Source organism: Callorhinus ursinus, unplaced genomic scaffold (assembly GCF_003265705.2).
Source record: "Callorhinus ursinus isolate GAN/ISIS: 27379988/994484 unplaced genomic scaffold, GSC_fseal_2.0 scaffold35, whole genome shotgun sequence".
Taxonomy (NCBI): Eukaryota; Metazoa; Chordata; class Mammalia; order Carnivora; family Otariidae; genus Callorhinus; species Callorhinus ursinus.
In genome coordinates, this window is record NW_027397097.1 from 1,130,794 (window position 1) to 1,152,309 (window position 21,516).

The 21,516-nt window shown below is 44.5% G+C and overlaps 1 protein-coding gene across 5 annotated transcripts; it reads left to right on the forward strand.

Moving 5' to 3' along the window:
• The first annotated feature begins 4,295 nt into the window (after window positions 1-4,295).
• On the forward strand, window positions 4,296-18,380 carry TRIM68 (tripartite motif containing 68). 5 transcript variants are annotated; one of them, XR_012374492.1, is made up of 8 exons: window positions 4,296-4,375; window positions 7,765-8,247; window positions 9,904-9,999; window positions 10,845-11,105; window positions 11,500-11,522; window positions 12,108-12,208; window positions 12,410-16,528; window positions 18,047-18,380. XR_012374492.1 is itself a non-coding variant. In XM_073879617.1 (8 exons), exons 2-8 carry the CDS (start codon window positions 7,822-7,824, stop codon window positions 12,958-12,960), a joined length of 1,170 nt encoding a protein of 389 aa, XP_073735718.1. In that variant the 5' UTR covers window positions 4,296-4,375; window positions 7,765-7,821; the 3' UTR covers window positions 12,961-18,380. The 5 variants fall into 5 exon arrangements, 4 of the variants coding, with proteins under 4 accessions (XP_073735718.1, XP_025704280.1, XP_073735716.1 ...); XM_073879617.1 differs by having other exon boundaries at window positions 12,410-12,602; window positions 12,891-18,380; XM_073879615.1 differs by adding an exon at window positions 7,540-7,625 and having other exon boundaries at window positions 4,349-4,375; window positions 12,410-18,380.
• The last annotated feature ends 3,136 nt before the right edge of the window (window positions 18,381-21,516 follow it).

Below are 21,516 nucleotides of genomic sequence, written 5' to 3' on the forward strand. Positions count from 1 at the left end.
GTAGAAAACTAAATTCAAAACTGTAGTTACAGTTTATTAATAACAATGAAGGTGCCATTACAATGTACGGAATATAGTCTGACATAAATTTAGAGAAAGCTTTATACTCCCCAATAAATAAACTAAAAAGTAATGCAAGAATCAAGGGAGAAAAAGAGAATGAGCAAAAGCGAAATAAAGGAAAATACAATAAGGATAAAATCAGAAAAAAAGCAAGTTAAAATAACCATAAATTAACAGGTTCCTTGAATGGAACAATAAATTAGAACTTTGGCAATAAAAATAAGTCTTTCGGGGGGAGAAAAGTAGTGGTAAGTACATAATATTAGAGATCATAATCAAGAAAAAGCCTAGAAATGGAGAAAAATAAAAGTTAATACTTTTAATTTGGGTTGCTGGACCCAATTTCAACGTGCGAAGGAGTGGGGTGGTTTTTCCACAAGAACAAGCAATTCTCAGACATGAGCAGGGTGAGAATTCAACTCAATGCTGATAGTGTCTACCTCAAAATAGCATCAGATCCACAGGTTAAGGGTTCAGTCCTACAGGACTGCCTCCCCCCCCCATCCACACACACAGGTTGTTACCTGTACTTCTACCTACTGGCTATAAACCACAGGTTTCCCCTTTGGGTTCAATTAATTTGCTAGAGCAGCTCACAAAACTCGGAAGCATTGTACTTACTAGATTACTGGTTTATTATTAATGCATATCACTCAGGAACAGCCATATGAAAGAGCTACAGAGGGCAAGGTCAACAGGAAGGGGTGCAGAGCTCCCATAAGCTCTCTAGGTATGCCACTCTCCCAGCACCTCCACACAGTTACCAACCCAGAAGCTCTCTCAACCCTGTCCACTTGGGTTTTTATGGAGGCTTCATTATGTAGGCATGACTGATCAAATCATTGGCCACTGGTGATCGATTCAACCTCCAACCCCTTTCTCCTCCCCTGGATATCAGAGGTGCGGGAGAAGGTAGGACTGAAAGTTACAACCCTCTAATCATAACAGGGGTTCGCCTGGCTACCAGCCCCCATCCTTTCTTGAGGTCCAAAAGTCATCTCATTAACATAACAAAAGACACCTTTATGGTTCTCATCACATACGAAATTCCAAAGGCTTCAGGAGCTCTGTGCCAAACATGGGAAAGAAGGCCAAATATATATCTCTTATTATAAATCACAATATCACAACTTTGCATAATTACACACTCATAAATTATGGAAACATTTACACTCTGAGGATAATAACTTAGTAAAACAAATTAAGAGTTGAAAGAAATCTAAATAGATACCAATATAATGAACTGTAAAGCTATTTCTTATTTTTTTAATCCAACATAACACTGATATCAAAACCAGTAACAGTATTTGTCTGGCTCCTTCTTCAGCCAACCATCCAGACACCTTGCTGTTTGTTATATGTAACTATTAGCAGTTGCTATTGTAATATATAGTTATATTTTCATATATAGATACACAAAGATATAAACATATCTTGGTAACTATACATAAAAATAATATATAAATATACATACTTATTTTTTAAAACATCTCACACACACATACATACTTCTATATTCCCATTCATGGCATCTCACACTTAAGCCACATTAAAGTAGGTCTTCTTCTTCCCACTATTGCTCCTTTCCTTTGCTTCTAGAGTTGCTCCCTTCTCTCTACTCCCTGTTCTTAGTCTCTTGTACAACTAAAACACACTCTCAGTGACTCCCCAGTCACTTTCACGGGCCTCCAGTGACTCAGGAGCACTTGCAAAAAAGGCTCTCCACATCCTCTAGACAGAATTCTAGGTTTTAGCTTCTAGGCTTCCCTTGCTCCTCTATCCCTGACTCTCTTTCTCTGCCTAAGTAAGAGTATTAACAAAGGTCTGTGGCTTTGCTGCTCTGAGCTGGGACTTCTCTCTTAGCTTGGGCTAACATTGAGTGGATGTGAGAGGAAGGCCCTAACTTCCCCTACTTGGACTCTGGGGAAGTGTCCTCCTTGCTTTCTGGAAACTGAAGACAACCTAGAATACTGGAAGAACAGGAGGTCTTATTCTATTATAAAAGGTCCAGAAAGAGACTTTTGAGGTAGAGTGGGGCAACTACCCATTGTCTGAGGTGCACTCCTCTTAGCCTCACTCCTCACAGGTCTTTCTTCTGACTGCTTTGCCACTACCATGGGCAGCTCTCTCCTACCGTCTAAAGTTCAAGCTTAAGCTTGTATGAAGCTTAGTGAGGTCCCAGGGTTTGTACCAGCTTCCTGCCCCTTCCTTAGCCCTTCCTCAATGCCCTCACCTTCTTTCCTGACCCCCACCCAGTTCTCAATCTTTACTTCTCTTATGGTAACATTCCTTACCCACAGCCCAGACACCATCTCACAGCTAGCCACTCACCTTGTTGTCCTGGTCTGTGTTGGATTCAGGCAGGGGGTTGTGGTCTGCAGTCACACCCATGGAATGTCTCCAAAACAGAGCCTTGCCTGTATACACATGTCTGCTTTTCACAGCAAACAAGGCACCCTGAGTGAGGCTGGGAAGGACAGCTTCTCTGCAGGGGTGATGGGCTGATAGGCCTTCAAAAGCTCTCTGTCCAGCCTTCCCTTGGTGAACACAAGCCCTCTCCCCCAGCAACCTCAAGGTGCCTTTTTGTCTGGGCCCTTGAGAGTCAGTCATGGTCATGGACAATTGCAAGTTACAAACGAAAATGATCTCCCCATTAACTATTTTAACTTCACAGAAGCTCCAAAGTACCACCAACTTGATCTTGAGCTCCTGAAGAACAGAGACTATATGGCTCATAGTTGTAATCCCAGCACCCAGTACAAAATGTTGTGAAAAGCTGATGCTCAATAAATGTTTTAAAGTGGCTTGTTTCACTTAACCCATTCACTCTTCTGTTAGGCAGCAATTTGTCCAGATCCTGGTAAGATGATCCAACTGAGACATCAGTTACCTCTTTTCTTCTTTTGTTCATAGCCCCATTTGTTTCAAGGATTTTCTGGTCCTCGCTCTTCAAAGTTTCAACCATGACCTGGGCCCTGACATTAGCATGAAGATCCAAAGAGTATCAGTCCCAACAATGAAATCTAGACCTGGGCTTCAATTGGAGCATTTCCTGGTTATTTTCCATGTGGACAGGACATGCCTTATTTGCTTATTCAGTAAACACCTAAATATCAGGAAAAGGACAAGGTGCTGTAAGTGCAAAGAAAAACCCAAATCACTGCCTTAAGTAGCAGTTTGTGTGGGCACACGACCGAGTCTATGTGTTTGGGTGAGGTAGGGGTGCCAGTCATTTAAAATTAAAAGAAAAAAAAATAATGACAATTTGCGACTGGGGATTCCACTTCTACTCTACCAGATCCCAGTATCTGTTTCTATTTTTTTTTTCTTAAGTTTTTATTTTACTTCCAGTTAGTTAACATACAATGTTATCACTTCGGGTGTAGGACATAGTGATTCAACCCTTCCATACATCACCGAGTGCTCATCAGAAAAGTGCACTCCTTAATCCCCGTCTCTACTTCTAACTTTAAAGTGGACTGCGGCAGCAAGTGATAAGCAGCTGCCTTCTTCAGTATTCAATGGTAAGAGTTTGCCAAGAAAACGCAGGAGGATTGTTTTGTTTTGTTTTTTTCATAAGAACCCAGTATCTGCAACCTGGAGCTTCCCACCCTCGCAAAGGCAGGTCGAAGCAATTAAACGTTTAATAATTAAAGTTTTGTCAAAGTAATTTATGTATAATAAAAATAAATCAATAAATCCGGTCTTATATGGAAAAGCAATAGTAGCTTAATCTTACAAGAAACTGCATATGAGTGCCCAGGCCCGCGCTAAATTGGGTCACAAAACCAGACGCGACTGACCTCATAGGCTGCTGAGTTTTAACACAGAAAACTGGCAAATGAATAGCATTAGGTCTGGTGCTACCACCTGGAAGGAACAAGGCTCGCTCTGCAGAGCCTCCAGTCAGAGCGGAAGCATAAGACTTAGGGGGTCCCTTGGCTCAAGAGTCAGCAGGGCCTCTGCTAATGCAGGGCTTGAGCGGCCTCATTCGGGAGCCCACGCCTATCATGCGACCTACCCCGAACCCCTTTCACAGTTTAAATGACTCTGAGCGGGAGAAAGAACCAGAAAAACCGACGTAGCAGAGAAAAAAAGCACTGGCACGCCGAGAGCCAACCTCCGATTGGTTAGAGTTGTCTTGATCCCTGTCTGTGATTGGCTGTTCCCACAAAGACGTCGCCGGCGTGCGATCCCGGCGCCTGGGCCCTGCTCGCCGCTCATTGGCTCCCGGCCTGTGGGCGGGGCCTGGGAGCCCTGCTGGAGAGGCGGAGGAGCCGGCAGCTTTGGGGCCTTCATCTGCCGGCCGGCGGTAAGTGCTGCGGTGGCTTGGCCCGGCGCTTGTGCCGCTGCGGGTCCTCGGCGGTGGGAAGCGGGCGTCTCCACTTTCGGTTTCCGCCGCGGGGCGCTAGTCCCGGCTGAGGAGGGAGGTGGGGGACAGCTGTGCCTGTTCTGAAGTCGGAGGTCCTGCAGGCTCACTTTCTTCTATCCCCAGCCGTCCGCTGTCCGCGGGCCCTGCTCCGGATTCTTGTGGCCGGGAGGTTACCATCCCCCTCTGTTCCAGAACCCCCGGGGTCACCGCCTCCCTCTCCCCTCTCCGCTCTGGTCTCTCCTCTCCAGGCTTTTCCACGTTGTGTCCCCCTCCCTCAAATGTCTTTCCCAGACTGGATCCCCACCCTTGCAAAGGCAAGGTCGAAGCAATTAAACGTGTAATGATTAAAGTTTTGTCAAAGTAATTTATGTATAATACAAAAATAAATCAATAAAGCCGGTCTTATATGGAAGAGCAACAGTAGCTAGCTGACCCTAAGTCGTTCTTGCCCAGGCCACCACTTTGAACTTTTTTCATGTTTAAATCTTTATGACTCTGAAATCTAAAATATGCTTTTGCAGCATTTCTTGATTTATCGTTTTGCTATTTCTTTACCTCACCTCCCTACTGCCACCATCTTCTCAGTTTTCGATTTTTATTTGCATTCTCCTGTTGATCTTTGTAGCTTTAAATCATAGATACCAACTTCTCTTGTGTCACTTTTAGGTGGTAGCTCTTGGTGCCCCACTGTATGAGATGAAATTGACACTTCCACTTCCAACCTACTAAAAGACCTCAACGTTTACACTTAATTCTTTCATATTCAAAAATGTTTGAGTCACTGTTCTTGATGTTGGGGATATAGTAGTGAACAAAATAAGAGAATATCCCTAGGGGCGCCTGGGTGACTCAGTTGGTTAAATGACTGCCTTGGGCTGGCTCAGGTCATGATCCTGGAGTCCCTGGATCGAGTCCCGCATAGGGCTCCCTGCTCAGCGGGGAGTCTGCTTCTCCCTCTGATCCTCCCACCTCTCGTGCTCTCTCTCTCTCATTCTCTCTCTCAAATAAATAAAATCTTTAAAAAAAAAATTTTTAAAAAGAGAATATCCCTATCCCTGTGAAGCTTCCAGCATGGGAAGTAAGATAATAAGCGTGTGTATCAAATGATATTAAGAGCAGGATCATGGAAAAGTCATTTCAAGCTGTGAAAACAGCAGGAGCCCAAGTTGGGTAGAATAAATGGACGTGAGGTCTGCAAGAAAGTGGAAATTTCTCTCTTTGCTTAACTGGGCAGTGTTGCTGTTTCAGAGTTGAAGAGAGAGAGCTTCCCTATTGGACTGATGGTTCTCGGTAGGTTAGGGATTTCACAAAACTAGGTTTTAGGATACTGGGTCCCACAGTTTGGCAGTCATAGTGGTGGGGGGGGAATTAGGAGGCAGGGAGGCCAGTGAGAAGGCATGACCTGCTGCTGGCCTGTAACAGAGAGCCCTGCAAAATCTACATACTACTCCAGTTTCTTCAGGAAGCCTACTGGACTACCTTAAATCATGGTGATTTCTCTCTCTCTCTCTCTCTTTTTTAATTTTATTTTATTATGTTATGTTAGACACCATACAATACATCATCAGTTTTTGATGTAGTGTTCCATGATTCATTGTTTTCATATAACACCCAGTGCTCCATGCAGTACGTGCCCTCCTTAATACCCATCACTGGGCTGACCCATCCCCTACCCCCCTCCCCTCTAAAACCCTCAGTTGGTTTCTCGGAGTCCACAGTCTCTCATGGTTCATCCCTCCCTCCAATTTCCCTCCTTTCATTTTCCCTTCCTTCTCCTAATGTCCTCCATGCTATTCCTTATGTTCTACAAATAAGTGAAACCATATGATAATTGACTTTCTCTGGATAAAGAAGATGTGATCTCTCTCTTTTTAAAAAAGATTTTATTTATATATTTGAGAGGGAGCGAGCATGAGAGAGAGAGCACAAACAGAGGGGAGAGGGTAGAAGGAGAAGCAGATTCCCCGCTGAACAGGGAGCCCGACGCAGGACTTGATCCCAGGACCCTGAGATGACCTGAGCCAAAGGCAGGTGCTTAACCGACTGAGCCACCCAGGCGCCCAATTTCTCTCTCTTGAATTTTCGTTCTACCGTGAAGCTAGAGAGGTTAAGTAATTTGCCCAGGATAGAATGGTGGGGCCTAGGACCAAGCATCTGTAAAATGAAAACAATAGAATAATGGTTTCCATTTAGGGTTGTGAAATAAACTGAGTTAATTGGTGTAAAGGGCTCAGAATAGTGCCTGGCACACAGTGTAAGTGCTTAAGGAATGTTTGCTATTATTTTTACTGTATAATATGCTCTCAATTACCTAACAAAATATAAAAACATTTTGGGTCTAGGAGGTATTTCCTATGTCTACCTGGTTTATTTATTCAACAACAGCATGGCAGACCATTTAGGTATGGAGGATACAGCCATGACTGAGACCAACAGGGCTCTTCCCTTTATAGATTCTAGCTGGTAACACAGACTTGGAAAGTAAACAAAGAAATACTGTCTACTGAGCCAAAAGTCTGCCATTGATCATTCAAGTTCCATACTCTTATCTGGCCCTGGCAAAAATCTCAGGTTTCTTGCTGGGGTAGTGACTTCATCAGTATGGGTTTGACTGTCATCAGATGAGCTGTGTTTTTATCTTCCAATGGGTGTTGTTTCATCTCTGCTTCTAAACATATCACTGAAGGCTGAGGAGAGTGTCTTGGCAACTTAGTGAATGCTAGTGCTAGAGAAATTGGCAGGGGTTTAGAGGGTGTGGAGAAAGCATTGCTGGTTCCCTTACACTTTACACTCAAGTGTGCAATGCAAGAGAACAAACTGAGCATATAGGCAATGGTCTTCTGACATACTACCTTTTCTGCACCTTGAAGTATATAAATAGACATATAAACATACTAGAGAGTAAGGCTAGGGGCATTTCTGGCCTTATTTTGGATACTGAAACACCACATTCTGTGGGACCTTTCCCAAGCTCAAAAGAAACAATACTGATTTGGAGAGTGTGATTGAAGTAGGGTAGGAATGGTCTGGTGAGCAAACTCAGAGGAGAATAAGAGATGACCAAATGAATGAAAACTGAAAACTCTCAATATCCACTCACTTAGGCATCCCCAGATGTCTCCACAGTGGTATGGATAATGTGACCCGGTCGGAACCTCAGTTGAGAAGGCCAGCACTTATATTAACTAAGGTCAATAAAGGATCCAAAGGAGGAAGTTGGTTTGTTTTTTTCTTTCAGTCACTAATTCTCCCTTTTGCTGATCCCTTTGTTCTTCAACAGAAGAACATTTTTATCTTACTTGTTTTTTTCTTCTTTTTCTCCTTCTCAGCCTTGACTACTTCTGCCTGGCTGTATTCATGTTCTGAGGAGGGAGTAAGAAGGAGCCATGGATGCTGCAGCATTGGTGGAAGCTGTTGTGGAAGAAGTGGCCTGTCCCATCTGCATGACCTTCCTGAGGGAGCCTGTGAGCATCGACTGTGGCCACAGCTTCTGCCACAGCTGCCTCTCTGGACTGTGGGAGGTCCCAGGAGAATCCCAGAACTGGGGTTACAGCTGTCCCCTCTGCCGGGCTCCTGTCCAGCCAAGGAACCTGCGGCCCAATTGGCAGCTGGCCAACGTTGTAGAAAAAGTTCGTCTGCTGGGGCTGCATCCAGGAATGGGGCTGAAGGGTGACGTGTGTGAGCTCCACAGGGAACAGCTAAAGATGTTCTGCAAAGAGGATGGCCTGATCATGTGTGAGGCCTGCAGCCAGTCCCCTGAGCATGAGGCCCACAGTGTCGTGCCCATGGAGGATGTCACCTGGGAATATAAGGTGGGAGATGGAGGCCAGCCACCCCAATCTCTCCCCTGCCCCATTCTTGGCTATCTCCAGATCAAGGACTTGAGCAGGAGCCCCAGAGACTAAATGAGAGCTGATTCCTTTGGCTCCTCACACCCACAGATCCTGGGGACCTGATGTAGTGAGCCACACCTCTCCTTGCATTTCCTTCCCTCCCACATCCACACCCCTTCCCTGATACCAGCATGGATTAATGCCTAATCCAAACATGCTTTCCATACTGAGAATTTGAAGGAGACCAATTTGGGTTAGCTGGGGTTCTGAGTGCCTCGGAGGAGTTCGGGCATGAGACAGTCAAGGCTGCACCCTGCAGAACCTGCAAACTCCTCCTCACACTGCCACCAATAGTCATTTGGCAGAGTCACTTCAACTCCCTCTGTTATCGACAGAATTGAGGCTTAGAAATTTGAGATCATGATCATTGGTTTTAGACCTGGAAGGGACCATGGCTGAATGATTTAGGATTGGGTGAGATTAATCTAACATTATAAGGTGCCTGTGACTTCAGGTTAAATTAGTTAAAGGAAGATCAAAGGCTAGGACTCAAGTCTTGCTCTTCAGCCAGTGTTCTTTCTCCTCTCCCTACCCTTTTTTGGGGGGGCGGGGGGGTTATCTCTGTCACACCTGCTACTCCTTTTCTCTTGTTAACCTTCATCAGCTTCCAGCTTCTTGCTCCTTCCTCAGATGTCTACGCTGACATATCTTTATCAGGTTCATTATCCCAGTGATTCTGTGATCCATTGATCTAGTACTGGTCTTAATTCTCTTTCTTGAAGTTGAGATTAGAATGTAAGAGTGTAAGACAAATCCCCTGAATTAGGTGTTTTCCTATGCACAAATAATTTCTTAAAAAATTATATGTATTTACTCATTTTACTTTGAGTTTTAAAATAGGGAGGTAGTGAAATATAGGCGTAGCAGTTAGAGAGCTGGGTTAAATCCCAGCCCAACCATTAACTAACTAAATGACTTTGGGTAGTTCGCTCACTAAGCCTCAGTTTTCTTATCTATAAAATAGGGATAAAACTCAAGGGGTCATAAGTACTAAATGTAAGTTTAGTGCTGAAGCCACATTGCCACCTGGTAAATCTTTAATAAAATGGTTAATATTTTTATCAGAACACTTTATGCTTTCCTGCAGTAAAGTGTTGTAGTATTCTAGGACACGGCTTCTTACCTTTAATTTGCGTGAACCACCCAAGGATCTTGCTAAAATTCAGGTTCTAATTCAGTAGGTCTGGGGTGAGTCTGGGGTTCTGCATTTCTAGCAAGCTTTCTGGTATTGGGGATGCTGCTAACCCACTTGGACCACACTTTGAATAAGGTTTTAAGAGGTCATGAGATAACAAGGCAGATACGGCTAAAAATAAGCATGGATAGGAATGTCTAAGGTTGGAAATGGACCTTTTCTTCTGCTTTACAGAAACTTGGAAACTGTGGGAGTTGAAATGATTGTGGGTTGGAGAGCTGCCCTGGATGTCATCTGGGCAGGAATCACTCCCCCTGTGGCATTCATTCTGGCCCCTTGCCCAAGGGATACTTATTTTCCCATCACCTGCTAATGCTAGGAAGCCTTGTCATTAACCTGGGCTGCCGGACATGTCCTCACAATTTTTTTACTTCTTTCAGTGGGAACTCCATGAGGCTCTGGAGCATCTGAGGAAAGAGCAAGATGAGGCCTGGAAGCTGGAAGTTGGTGAGAGGAAACGAACTGCCAACTGGAAGGCAGGTTGCCACCTGGGGGAGGGAGGCTGTGCTGTCGCTGTGTTGTCCAGGAGCTGACCCGTGGCCGCGTCCTGTTTCTCGTCTCCGTGCAGAATGTGGCGTTGAAGTCAGAGAGCCTGGGCTTCTCCACCCAGCATTCTTTAGCAAGCATGTGGCCTTAGGCAGGCCATGTACCCTCTCCACTCCAGTTTCTTAATAGTGATAAAGGGATAACCTCTGGGTTTATGTCCACGTACGTGAGAAAGGAAAACTATGTGCTTCACGTACGCATTAGTTCACAGTGGTAAGACTTATACAATGCTTAGTAAAGCATGGTATCTGTTTCACTTTCCCCAGGTAGAACATTTTTACTAAAAGTTAAGTTATTAAAATATTAGAAAATCATCCCTGTGATAAACTTGAGGACCATAACTACCAAACCATCGAACTTTCAATCCACAGAAGGTAACACTGAGCCAGTCTAAGAAAGCATAGGGAATTGATATATCAGTAAGGAGCAAAACTCATAGTGTAGTTAAGCTACACTGCCTTAGAGGCCTAAGTGTAATCCTTCTGGTCGTTATTCTGAAAATGGAATATATTATTCTGAAAAGAGAGAATAGCCTAGAGGATATAGTACCAAGATAATGTCCTGGGACCTATTAGGGCCAATAAGAGTAGTGTTAGGGACCCAGAAGCCAGAGAGGTAGACAAAACGGTCTCCTTTATCTTGGCTTCTGCGGTGCCTGATACACAGTTGGTACCCACATTCCAGAGTGTGTGTGTATGCATGTGCCAGCGCCCTCAGTCCTGGGGGGCCCTTACAGGTACAGAATCAGTGCTGATTTCTGGTCCTGGCTCTACAGATACAGGTGGAAACCCGAAAGCAGAATATCATGTGGGAGTTTGAGAAATACCGGCGATTACTAAAGAAAAAACAGCCACCAGGTCGGCGACTAGAGGTGGAAGCAGCCGCAGCTCTGGCCAGCCTAGAGCAGGAAGAGGGGGAGACCATGCAAAAACTGGAGCAGAATCACAATGAGCTCATCCAGCAGAGCCGAGTGCTGTGGAGGATGATTGCAGAGCTGGAAGAGAGATCTCAGAGGCCTGTCCGCTGGATGCTGCAGGTACGTGGCAAATTTTTCTGGGAGCTCTGAAGGAGAGCTGAAGATGGTATGGGACTCCAGGAGAGGATTCACTAGCCTTCAGTGGGGCCTGTCAGTGCTCTGCCCATCAGACATGGATCCCATATACCACCCCCTCCACTCTGCCTGCTGCTCTACCCCTCGCATGGCCTTTTGTCGCCTTGTAGGTGGACAGCACTCAGGCAGCTCTGGCATAATACCCGTACCCCGCCTCTGGCCTGGGAGTCAAGGTGGAGTCTGAAGTCAAGACGTATAGCCTTGCTCTCTGCCTCCCTTTCCCTCAGAGAAACCCCCTCCCAGAGCTCAGTGTGGTCTGGTCCCTCTGAGGAATAGCACATACTCATGTCCTGCTTTTTTTTTTTTTCCCTCCTTCTAGGGTATTCAGGAAGTCTTAAACAGGTATGTTCCCATCCTTGGAGCCCCTAAGCTGCCCTATAAAGGATAGTGGGACCTGGCCAGAGGCAGATATGGGGAAGGAACATAGACCTGGTACCCACAGAAGAGTGGCTGCTGGTGCATAAGCATCATCTTTCATTGTATTTGCTAAAGAAGCTTTGTTCATCAGTCTTTTTCCTTCTTTGTACTCAGTCAAATTCATTTCAAGTATTACCAATAAGAATTTCAGACAAAGTTATAAAATATGTAGTCTCAGGTAGATTGCCCAAGAAAGGAAAAAGACCGCCGATGTCTCCCATCATGCTCCAGCCTGAGTATTGGCCTTTCTCCTTTGTGGCACACTGCTTCCTCCCCCAGTGCCAAATGTACATCTGCCGCTCCCCCAGCACAAGAATGCGAGTGTTCTCTCTGTGCCACAGACCATTCAGGTTCAGTCAAATAATCATCACATCACTGCTTTGCCTGGTGTTGCTGGGGTGGGGCACCCCATTGACTATCTCTGGCCAAGCCCATTTTTCCTATGGTAAGGGAAGGCCCATATGGCAGAAGCAGGACTTCTGGCCCCAAGGCTTACCCCTTCTCTGCCAGGAGCAAGTCTTGGAGTCTGCGGAGGCCAGAACCGGTCTCCCTGGAGCTAAAGACGGATTGCCGCGTGCTGGGGCTAAGAGAGATTTTGAAGACCTATGCAGGTAATGAATGCTAGGAGAGGTTATGGTGGGCGGTGGGAGGGACCCCTCCTAGAGAATGAAAATGGTTCAGTGCGCTCTGGATGCCCCAGCTCTCCCCCGTCCTGCTCATCTCTGAAAAAACTGTGGCTGTGTTTATCAGAGAGACCACACCCATGCCTTCTGCTGTGGGTCAGTGTCACCAACCAGGATCTTTTTCCCCAGCTGACGTGCGTCTGGATCCAGACACTGCTTATTCTCGCCTCATTGTGTCTGAGGACAGAAAATGCGTGCGATACGGAGACACCAAGCAGAAACTGCCCGACAATCCTGAGAGATTTTACCGCTACAATATCGTCCTCGGCAGCCAGTGCATCTCCTCAGGCCGGCACTACTGGGAGGTGGAAGTGGGAGACAGGTCAGAATGGGGCCTGGGAGTGTGTAGGGAAAATGTAGACCGGAAGGAGGTGGTCTATCTATCCCCCCACTATGGATTCTGGGTGATCAGGCTGCGGAAGGGAAACGAGTACCGAGCAGGCACCGATGAATACCCCCTCCTGTCCTTGCCAGTCCCTCCCCACCGGGTGGGAGTCTTCCTGGATTATGAGGCCCATGATATCTCTTTCTACAATGTGACTGACAACGGCTCCCACATTTTCACTTTCCCCCACTATCCCTTCCCTGGGCGTCTCCTGCCCTACTTTAGTCCTTGCTACAGCATTGGAGCGAACAACACAGCCCCTCTGGCCATCTGCTCCCTGGACGGGGAGGACTGAGAGGGCCACCATCCTAGCCAGCGGCCTTGGAGTTTCACCTGGCCCACAAGGGCCTTGGAGGCTCCTGCCACCAACAAGGATCCCCTTGAACTAAGCTGAGTCGAGGATCCAGGGAGCCCTCTCCCTGACCAGTAGTCTGTTGCTACTGGGCCAAGGTCTCTCACTAACCTACTCATGTATAAAAGCTGAGGCTCAGTCAAAGGAGCATGGAACCCCCGTGAGGGAAGCATGACAGGGCTGAGGACAAGGATCAAAGCAGTTGTAAGATAACGTGTTGGTGTCAGTCAGGTCTCTGTCCTTTCTGTAGCTCATGCTCTTCCCCAGTCCCTGAGGGTGCCATAAGTAAGTCAGCGCGGGTGGTGAAGTGGGTCCACCCTCCAGGAAACCCTTTGCATAGGGCTTACCAAAAAGCCAAAAGATAATTGTTCATGTCCAGAGCTGGTTACTGTGCTGATACCAGGATAGGATGCTTTGCCTGAGGTTTGCTGCTACTGAGCAACCCATTTGGACCCCAACTCTCTGACCCCCTAACTAGAGAAATGCCTTGCAACATTGCCCGGGCCACCCCAGTGTGCATCCCCTCTCTGAACGTAAGCTGGGAAAATCACTCTATCTCAGACTCTAAGGAGACCTGGATCCTGGTCCTGCCCTTTTCCCCAAGTGTCAGGATCAGAAAACCTGCGAGCCTTGTTCTTATGGTCACTTTACGGATGAAGAAACTGAAGTGGCCTTAAATGCAGTAAGTTGCTTCTCACAAAACTGTTGAAAAAAGATTGTAAAGCTTATCAAGTACTTCCCACATTCAAATGAAAAAAGATGGGCAGACTTGCTTCTCAGGTCACCCGTCTGCATATCCTTCATTACAGTTGGGTCTGAAACATCCCAGTGTCTGAGGGTTTTAGGTGTCCTCAATGGAAAAATGGGTATAGTAATTGCAGACTCTCCTACCTCACAGGATTGTTGTGAAGATCTCAGATCCATCCTATATTTTTGTCCCTTTCTCAGGGATGGAAGAAGGCAGGCCATGGATTTCGCCTGCGGTAGCCCTCCTGCCTCTCCTTCTTAGAGCCAGCATCTGTACAGCAGTGCCTTTGTTTGATAGAGCCTCTCCCGACAGTCTCAGCCAGTTAGACAGAAAGGTGCCCTTGCCAGTCAGTGGCAGACTCTGGGCCACAGGGATAGGTTGTGCATCTGTTGTATGTGTTTGTGTCTGGATTAGAATGGGGACTGTGACATCAGAGTAGAGAATGGAAATAATAAAAAGAAAAATTTAGAACAGATGCACTGGAAAGAAGGCTCACCCACAAGCTAGTTGGGCTAAAGTTTGGATCTTTTTTGTCACCAAGGGAATCTTCATGGCTCTGGTAACTACCTAATATTCTGCCTTTCTCTTCCCTAAATCTATGACACAAGAAGGACAAGGCATAAAAAGCCAGCTTGGGAGCCATACACTATAATGAAAGGGAATTAAAACTATATATGTGGGCTGTTGACCTTAGAATGATGGTTATATGTGTTCAAAATAATTCATTACAGGGCTTAAGAGTATGATGTGGGAATGCTTGTGCCTGGAGACAAATTGCAAGGCAAGCAGGTGGAAACCATTGGCCTTGCCTATTGCAAGGGGCTCTGATGTGTACATCACGTGTTGTCGCCATGATGCTGTGAAACACAACTTCTGATATAGTTTAAGCTTGAAGGTAGTGACTGTTGAGTCAGGATTAGGCAGCAAAATAGTTACCAGGTCAGGTATAGGCAGAAGCAAAGTAATTCCTGTAATAAAGAAGAGCAAAAATTGTCTTTCTACTTTAATTGTATTGGTTGTTCACATAAGGAAGAGGTAAAACAGGCTAAAGTGGAGAAATAAACTCATTCTGCCCACCATGCTTCCGAGTCACTCATCGAGCATTAGCAGAAGGGGAAACATTTCCATTCTCTGCTTGGAGAGGAATGAACTGGTAAGTCACAGACCTGGTCTTGGCAAAGGATTGAGCTGACCTACATTAAAGGGACCATGTCTTCGTATAGGGGGACTCCCTGGGGAATTGTTTATAGACTTGAGAAATCGATTTTTAGGAAGTTCTTCCAGTTATGTCCATGACACTTAGCAGAAGAGGCGAGGGACCAAACCAGTATTTTTCTTTGACTATGTTTTTATTAGGACAAATCCTGGAAGTCTCTTAGAAAAAGGATTATTAGGTGATAAATTTATTTAAACCTAGAGTGAATTGAGTAGTGTGGAATGACTTCATTGGTAACATGCTGTTTTGCAGAGAGCTTTTTTTTTTTTTTGACATTTATAAGCTGATTTGGGTGCTGTGATTACTTGTGAGAAGTATAAGGTCAAGCACATTGTTTATTTCATATTGTCTGATTTTTAAGACCAGGTAAGAATCTTGAAGTTCTTAAGTATATGAAAACCCTTTTCTCTAGGGTAGTTACTTATACTTCCTTGCTAAGAACCCCATGAAGACAAGAACCTTACTTGTCTGATTCACAGTTGCAGTCCAGTCTAGCACTGTGTGTGTGTGTGTGTGTGTGTGTGTGTGTGTGTGTGTGTGTGTGTAAATATTTAAGTGAGGGAACTTTCATTCATATGCCTAGAATCGAAAGAAAAATAAGCTTTTGTCTCATGGGGCATGAACAACTAGATGGTACTTAATTACAAATCTGTTAAAAAAAAATGATTCAATGAATAATCACAAAAGTGGTCCGGAAAGGGAGGAAGCAGGTGGTCATGCAGAGGGTAGAGTGTCTGCACCACTCCCTGGAATGCCTAGGGTATCTCCTCCATCTTGGTGAGATCATTCACTACAAGGCAGGAATGAGCTTTGCCCATCCTTGTTTTACCAGCAGAGAAACAAGGGGTGCAATGCCTGAGCCTTGAGGTGACAGACTATGAAAGGGGAAAATAGATAGTCCTGCAGAGAGACAGGGAAAATCCTTGGGACTCCCCACAGGAAATCCAGTCTCCCATTTTTCAAGCAGAATTGATTTTAGTCTCTTAAGATCCAAACACTGAGACTCTGTATGGGTCCCAGGCACTAGTTAAATGGCATAGATTGCTTAGTGTGAGGGCAGGGGTTGTATCTGATCTGCGTGGGATTTTCTGTTTGAGGGTAGCAATGGCAGGGAACTAGTCCACTTTGGAAGTGTGTAGTTCAATATCTGAGCGCTAACAGTGGGTTCCAGCTCGCTTCAGGGAATACTAGTGTGAATGAAACACAAAGCAGGGCAGACTTCTGAGAGAAACGCTGGGGAGAAATTTCTGTTTTGAGTGCCAAGCTGAACTATGCCTTTGTTGCTTGACATCAGATTTTTTAATACATCTGATACTCTTGTATTTGATAAACATAGTCAATTCTTTGGGTTGCTTATGGAGAAACAACAGTGTGACTTTTCAAAATGTAAATGTTATCAAATGTGCTTAACCACCTCATGATGTTGGTTTGTTTTTATGTTAGGGAGAAGTTTCTTTTTCCTGCTCTTTGGGAACTCAGTGCATTACTATCAGGTGTTTAGAAGCTGATTCCTACTTCATGGTATTCAGAAATAGAATACATTCTAGGTAGGTAAGTAATTTTAGTACTAGCAAAAGGTACAGATGCCAAGTTGTTAAGCAGACTGTTTGAAACAGCTATCACATGAGTGTTGACCTACATGGGAATACACTCTCAGTAGTGCCTAGAACTACTCTTAAAAGTATGGAAGTAGAAATTTATTGGTTGGGTGCCTGGGTGGCTCAGTTGGTTAAGTGACTGCCTTCGGCTCAGGTCATGATCCTGGAGTCCCAGGATCAAGTCCCACATCGGGCTCCCTGCTCAGCAGAGAGTCTGCTTCTCCCTCTGACCCTCTTCCCTCTCATGATCTCTATCTCTCATTCTCTCTCTCTCAAATAAATCTTCAAAAAAAAAATTTATTGGTTATACAGACACCATATCAGATGTTGTGTTATGTGGTTTCTGTTCATCATCATCTTTAATCTTTAATATCCTCTGAATTAACGTATCCTCCATCAGTAGCAAGGAAATAGTAAGACTCAGATATAATAACTAGTTATCAACACTCTTAGGAAATTATCTTTTATTAAGATTTTCAAAGGTACCAGAGTCAAATATACATATCTGTCACATTTGAAATCTTTTTCTTTTAACATATACTGGTTATTCAGTTTAAGACTTTCTGAAAGGGGAAAATAAAAGCAAAGACCAAATACATGTCTGGTGACCTGGAGAAGAATAGGGACATTTCGGCTTCATTATTGATACTGTTTTCTATTAACCTTCTCATCCCAGGCACACTTCCATGGTGGTGTCCAGATGAAGAAAGACCTATATTATATTTGATCCCTTTCTTTTATGCCTTACAGTTAAGTTATACAGAACCAGACTGGGAAGCAAAGAGAAAGATGTCCACAGTCAAACTCACATTGCCTTAACTTCTGTTGCTTCAAAGCAAAAGGCTGGTGTTTAGTATGCTGACTCCAACTAACTTAACAATAGGGGATAAATTAAAAGGATATAGAGGTATCTTACAGAATTTAATAACAGGGATGCACCTGGGTGTCCAAAATGAGTTGGAATCAGAGAACCAGAGACTCCATTTCTTCATCCCATCTTGCTAATCTGCTTATCTTGCTGTAGAACATATTTGTTTTTCCAAGTTCACGTGTTAGAAAATGACCACAGTCAGTGAGCCCAAGTTTATATCTCCTCAGATAAACTGGGATTCAGTTTGACTAGAGATGAACTCTGGTCCAGGTATAAGCACATGACCCAAGTTGAGTGGATTCATCACTGGGCCAGAAGGCAGGGTTATATATTAACAGTTGCTTCCATAATAATCACATGAGTAAATGAATAATTCTGGGAAAATTAGCCAGGTGTTGGGGGGAACCAAACAGTTGGTTTTTTTCTGTGGGGGGCGAGGGGGGTGGATACTCAGTTGAAAATAAAGGTCAGAAGCTAAGGAAAGAAAAAACCCAAATCTATATTCTCTGCCCAGACTTATCTCTTATACAGATACTAGTTGATTGAAATCATTAAAAATGTCAGAAAATTAATCATTTCATATGCATTCTTCCTAGAAATTGGAAAATTAGACAAGAATATAATTTACAGCTTCATCTTAGGACTCTTTATGGTGCTAGGCAAACCACACCAGCTCTACAGATTTCTAAGTCATCTTCAAATGCTTGATCTTGAGTCATCTTGATTGCTCAAGATCTGAACAGAATCTGTGTTTATGAACCCTGTTTGGATTGGTCAAAGAGGCAGTGCATCAGCAAGCTCCATGTTCACTTGCATATTTGTTTGGTCCTCAGGCCATAAAGCAGTAATGCATAACTTACTTGAATGGAGCCTTTGTGTTTATGAAAACCCTGTGCCTTCCTTCTACAACCAAATAAACATGCTCCTAATCAGTCTACTGCTCAGTTTCTTTTCTCAAAACTCCCCTTGGACCCTGAAAACTGTCTCTCCTTTATCGAAAGGTTGGATTTACTCCTTCCTTTGTCAGTTTTGAAGCAAAGCGAAGTGTTCCCTGTTCTCTCTTTCTTCCCCCATCCTCTCATCCCATTTCCAAGAGGTGATCTTCATATCAGCACTACCCACCAGACCTGGCCAGCCCTTTACAGTGTGATGGAGGACTTAACATCCTCCTTTCTAGGTTGACCCTGGCCTTAAAACTCCGTCAGCCCGACCCCCAGTCCCCAGGTCAGTTACCCACATTCCTGTTGTATTCTCTCTTCAGCTTCCTCTGATGTGTCCACGTTTCTTTCACTCAAAGGAAGGGGGATTTATTCAGGACCCTTCAGGAGGAACAGGAAGAGCCACATAAAATCAAAGATGAACAACATAGAGTCACAATCAGAAGTGTTATCACTTTCAAAGACCTCCCATTGGGAGTCCTCTTTTCCCCTTTAGATTCTCTGTCATCCTGCTTTTCCCCTGGACAGCCCAGCTTCCCTTGGCCTCTGCCAACAGCCAAATACTGCAACTCCTCCCGAGACTGGTTGTTTGTTTGTTTCTCTTTTCCTCTGTGTTCTGGCCTCTGGGGCTTTCCAGATTATGGAAGGAAGCAGACGCTTAGCGGATGAAGAGTCTTTGTTTCTTCAAGTGCTCAGAAAATACCTAAAAGAATATAGAGTGAATCCTGAAAAGGAAACAAAAGGCCCACAATGAGTTAGATTTGTTAAAGCTTGCTTTGTCCACGTGCCCTGCTAACTACTTACAAAGACGACCTCTCCGTTCCATTTTCACAACCCTCTGAAGCAGTTGCCATCGTCGCATCTACATTTTATGGATGACACTGAAGTGCACAGAAGGTCACGAAGCTTCTAAGCCAGAGAATCAGGATTCAAATTCTAGTAGTCATAATTCATTTTAGCTTGTTGTAGAAGTCTTCACACTGGTAGTATACTTCATCTCTCAAAGTCCACTTCACTGTTCCTCAGCTCTGCCTGGGTCTTGGGGTGGGCTTCACTGGCTAAATATATCTCACGTCACCGTGTTATAAGGTCTTATTTGAACAGAGAAGGGAAAGAGTATAAGGTAGAGCAAGGAAGATGAGCTTTTCAAACTGGGGGAAGGGCATGGACCTCAGAAAAATAGGAAAAGACAAAATATTCTCCAAACAGAGAATAAACCAAAGATAGAGTGCAGGGTACTTGAAAGAAAATGAAAAATAAATGAGGCTAGAGGGATGAATGGGCCATGTTTTAAAGGCCATGACGTCTGCCTAGGCACCATCATGGGGCAGGAATGAGAAGAAAGAAGCCAAAGAGAAAGAGAAACCAACAGGCACAAGTTAACAATTTCTCTCTCTTTTTTTTTAATGGCAAAGGATATAGAGATATTGGAAATACAAAAAGTCAAGAGACAATGCTACATGCTCCCAACTCCGCAGTTCCATATCAGAGACAGAGTTCTCAGTGATGCGAATGGTGAGAGGCATTCTGTTGCCTTTGACAGGAGTAAGGGTGCTTCATGCCTTTCTCAGCCCGACCCAGAATATTCCTAATGAGGATGCATGGTGGTTTAAGTTCGATTTACTAGGTTTAGCATCTATTAGAAGGTCCAGTCTTCACACCTGCAAGAGAACTAGTCCCCAAAACTGCTGTGCTGAAAAGTTTAAACCCTGCGGGTCCCCATTGTCTACAGGATAATTCAGAGAACAGACCAGAATGTAAACCTAAACAGCAATGTGGAATATAGGTAGGAAAAGCAGGCGGGCAGTGAAATGCAGGAGGCAAAAGGGTTGCTAATGCAAGTAGCCCCGACATGAGATGAGGCCGCTAAGCTGCCACAGTGCCCATGGGGACAGATGGACTGCTTTTCCCTGGGGTTCACCCTGGCTCCTGCAATAGTGGATCTCACAAACAAGGGGTGACTTTCAGATCACCACACCCAGTCCCACACGGAAGAAGCACTCCCAAAAGTGCAAAGACCCAAGGTGACGGGATAATGATAAAGGAAAGGTATTCTATGTAGAAGCAAGAGTTGTCAACATCTTTTTTTCTCCTTTCGGAATGTCATAGCCTGCATAATATGGAAGAATACCCGGCATTACATGAAACTAATTATTGAACAGAGCTGTCACACATAGCCTGAAAAGGAATAAAGCAGAAAAATTGGTGTGAAAGAATTCTGTGTTGCTGATAATTTAATTAGAATTTTATATCAATACTTATAAGGAAGTTAGTCTTTAGTTTTCCTTTTTGTGCAACTTTTATCAGGTACAGCCATCAGTGTAATACTTTGTAGGGAAAAATATGAATGTTTTTCTTTCCCTACAATTTCTTTCTCTCTCTCTCTCTCTCTCTCTCTCTCTCTCTCTCTCTCAGTCTCCTATAAAATTATCTGAATCTAGTGGGGTTTTGTGTTTTGTTTTTGTTTTGTGGAAGTGAGAGCAGGAACTGGACTCAGGTCCTCTCAACTCTGACTGCCAAGTCCAGCGTTCCTTAGTAGCTGAAACTCTATGTCCTTGAGGAGTATATCTTCCAGGATGGCTAAAACTCCATGCCCTTGAGTAGCGTATGTTGCAGGACCATAGGGGCAGGATGCTTACTGAAAGGAGCAGGCTTACAGAAGGAGGGACTGGACTACAAAGACTGGTGAGGACCCGACCAAACCAATCTGCTCCAAGATGAACCCCAGTGCTGAACTTTCACCAATGTTTTCCCATCATTATAACACTAAACATCATGCCGAGGGGTGGAGATTTAACATGTTAATTAGACATGCGACACATGAGGAAGCATGACCTTTAAGTGCAGAGGTGCTAATAAATACCCGCTTCTCCAGGCTTAGACATCACCCTTTTCCCACCTGTATTTCTTTAAAAAACTCTCCCTGACCTCTCTTTGGGAAATGAGCCTGAGGATTCTTTCCTTTGTGCTGCCTCCCTTGTGTGCTAGCATAAACCCAAAAAGGCCTTGCCTGAAACTCCCATTTGACTTCTTACCAATTTCCATTGTTTAGAGAGCCCAAGGGCCCAGTTTGGTATCAGGAGTTATTCTTAACTTTATTTTTATTTTTTTTTTTTTTTAGTGCAGAT

What these genes read in the sequence shown, in the direction of transcription:
- TRIM68 (XM_025848495.2), top strand. Translation starts at nt 7,822, where the DNA reads ATGGATGCTGCAGCATTGGTGGAAGCTGTTGTGGAAGAAGTGGCCTGT. An exon ending in ATGTCACCTGGGAATATAAG is followed by an intron (nt 8,248 to 9,903) that starts GTGGGAGATGGA and finishes TACTTCTTTCAG; the next exon opens with TGGGAACTCCATGAGGCTCT. An exon ending in AACGAACTGCCAACTGGAAG is followed by an intron (nt 10,000 to 10,844) that starts GCAGGTTGCCAC and finishes CTGGCTCTACAG; the next exon opens with ATACAGGTGGAAACCCGAAA.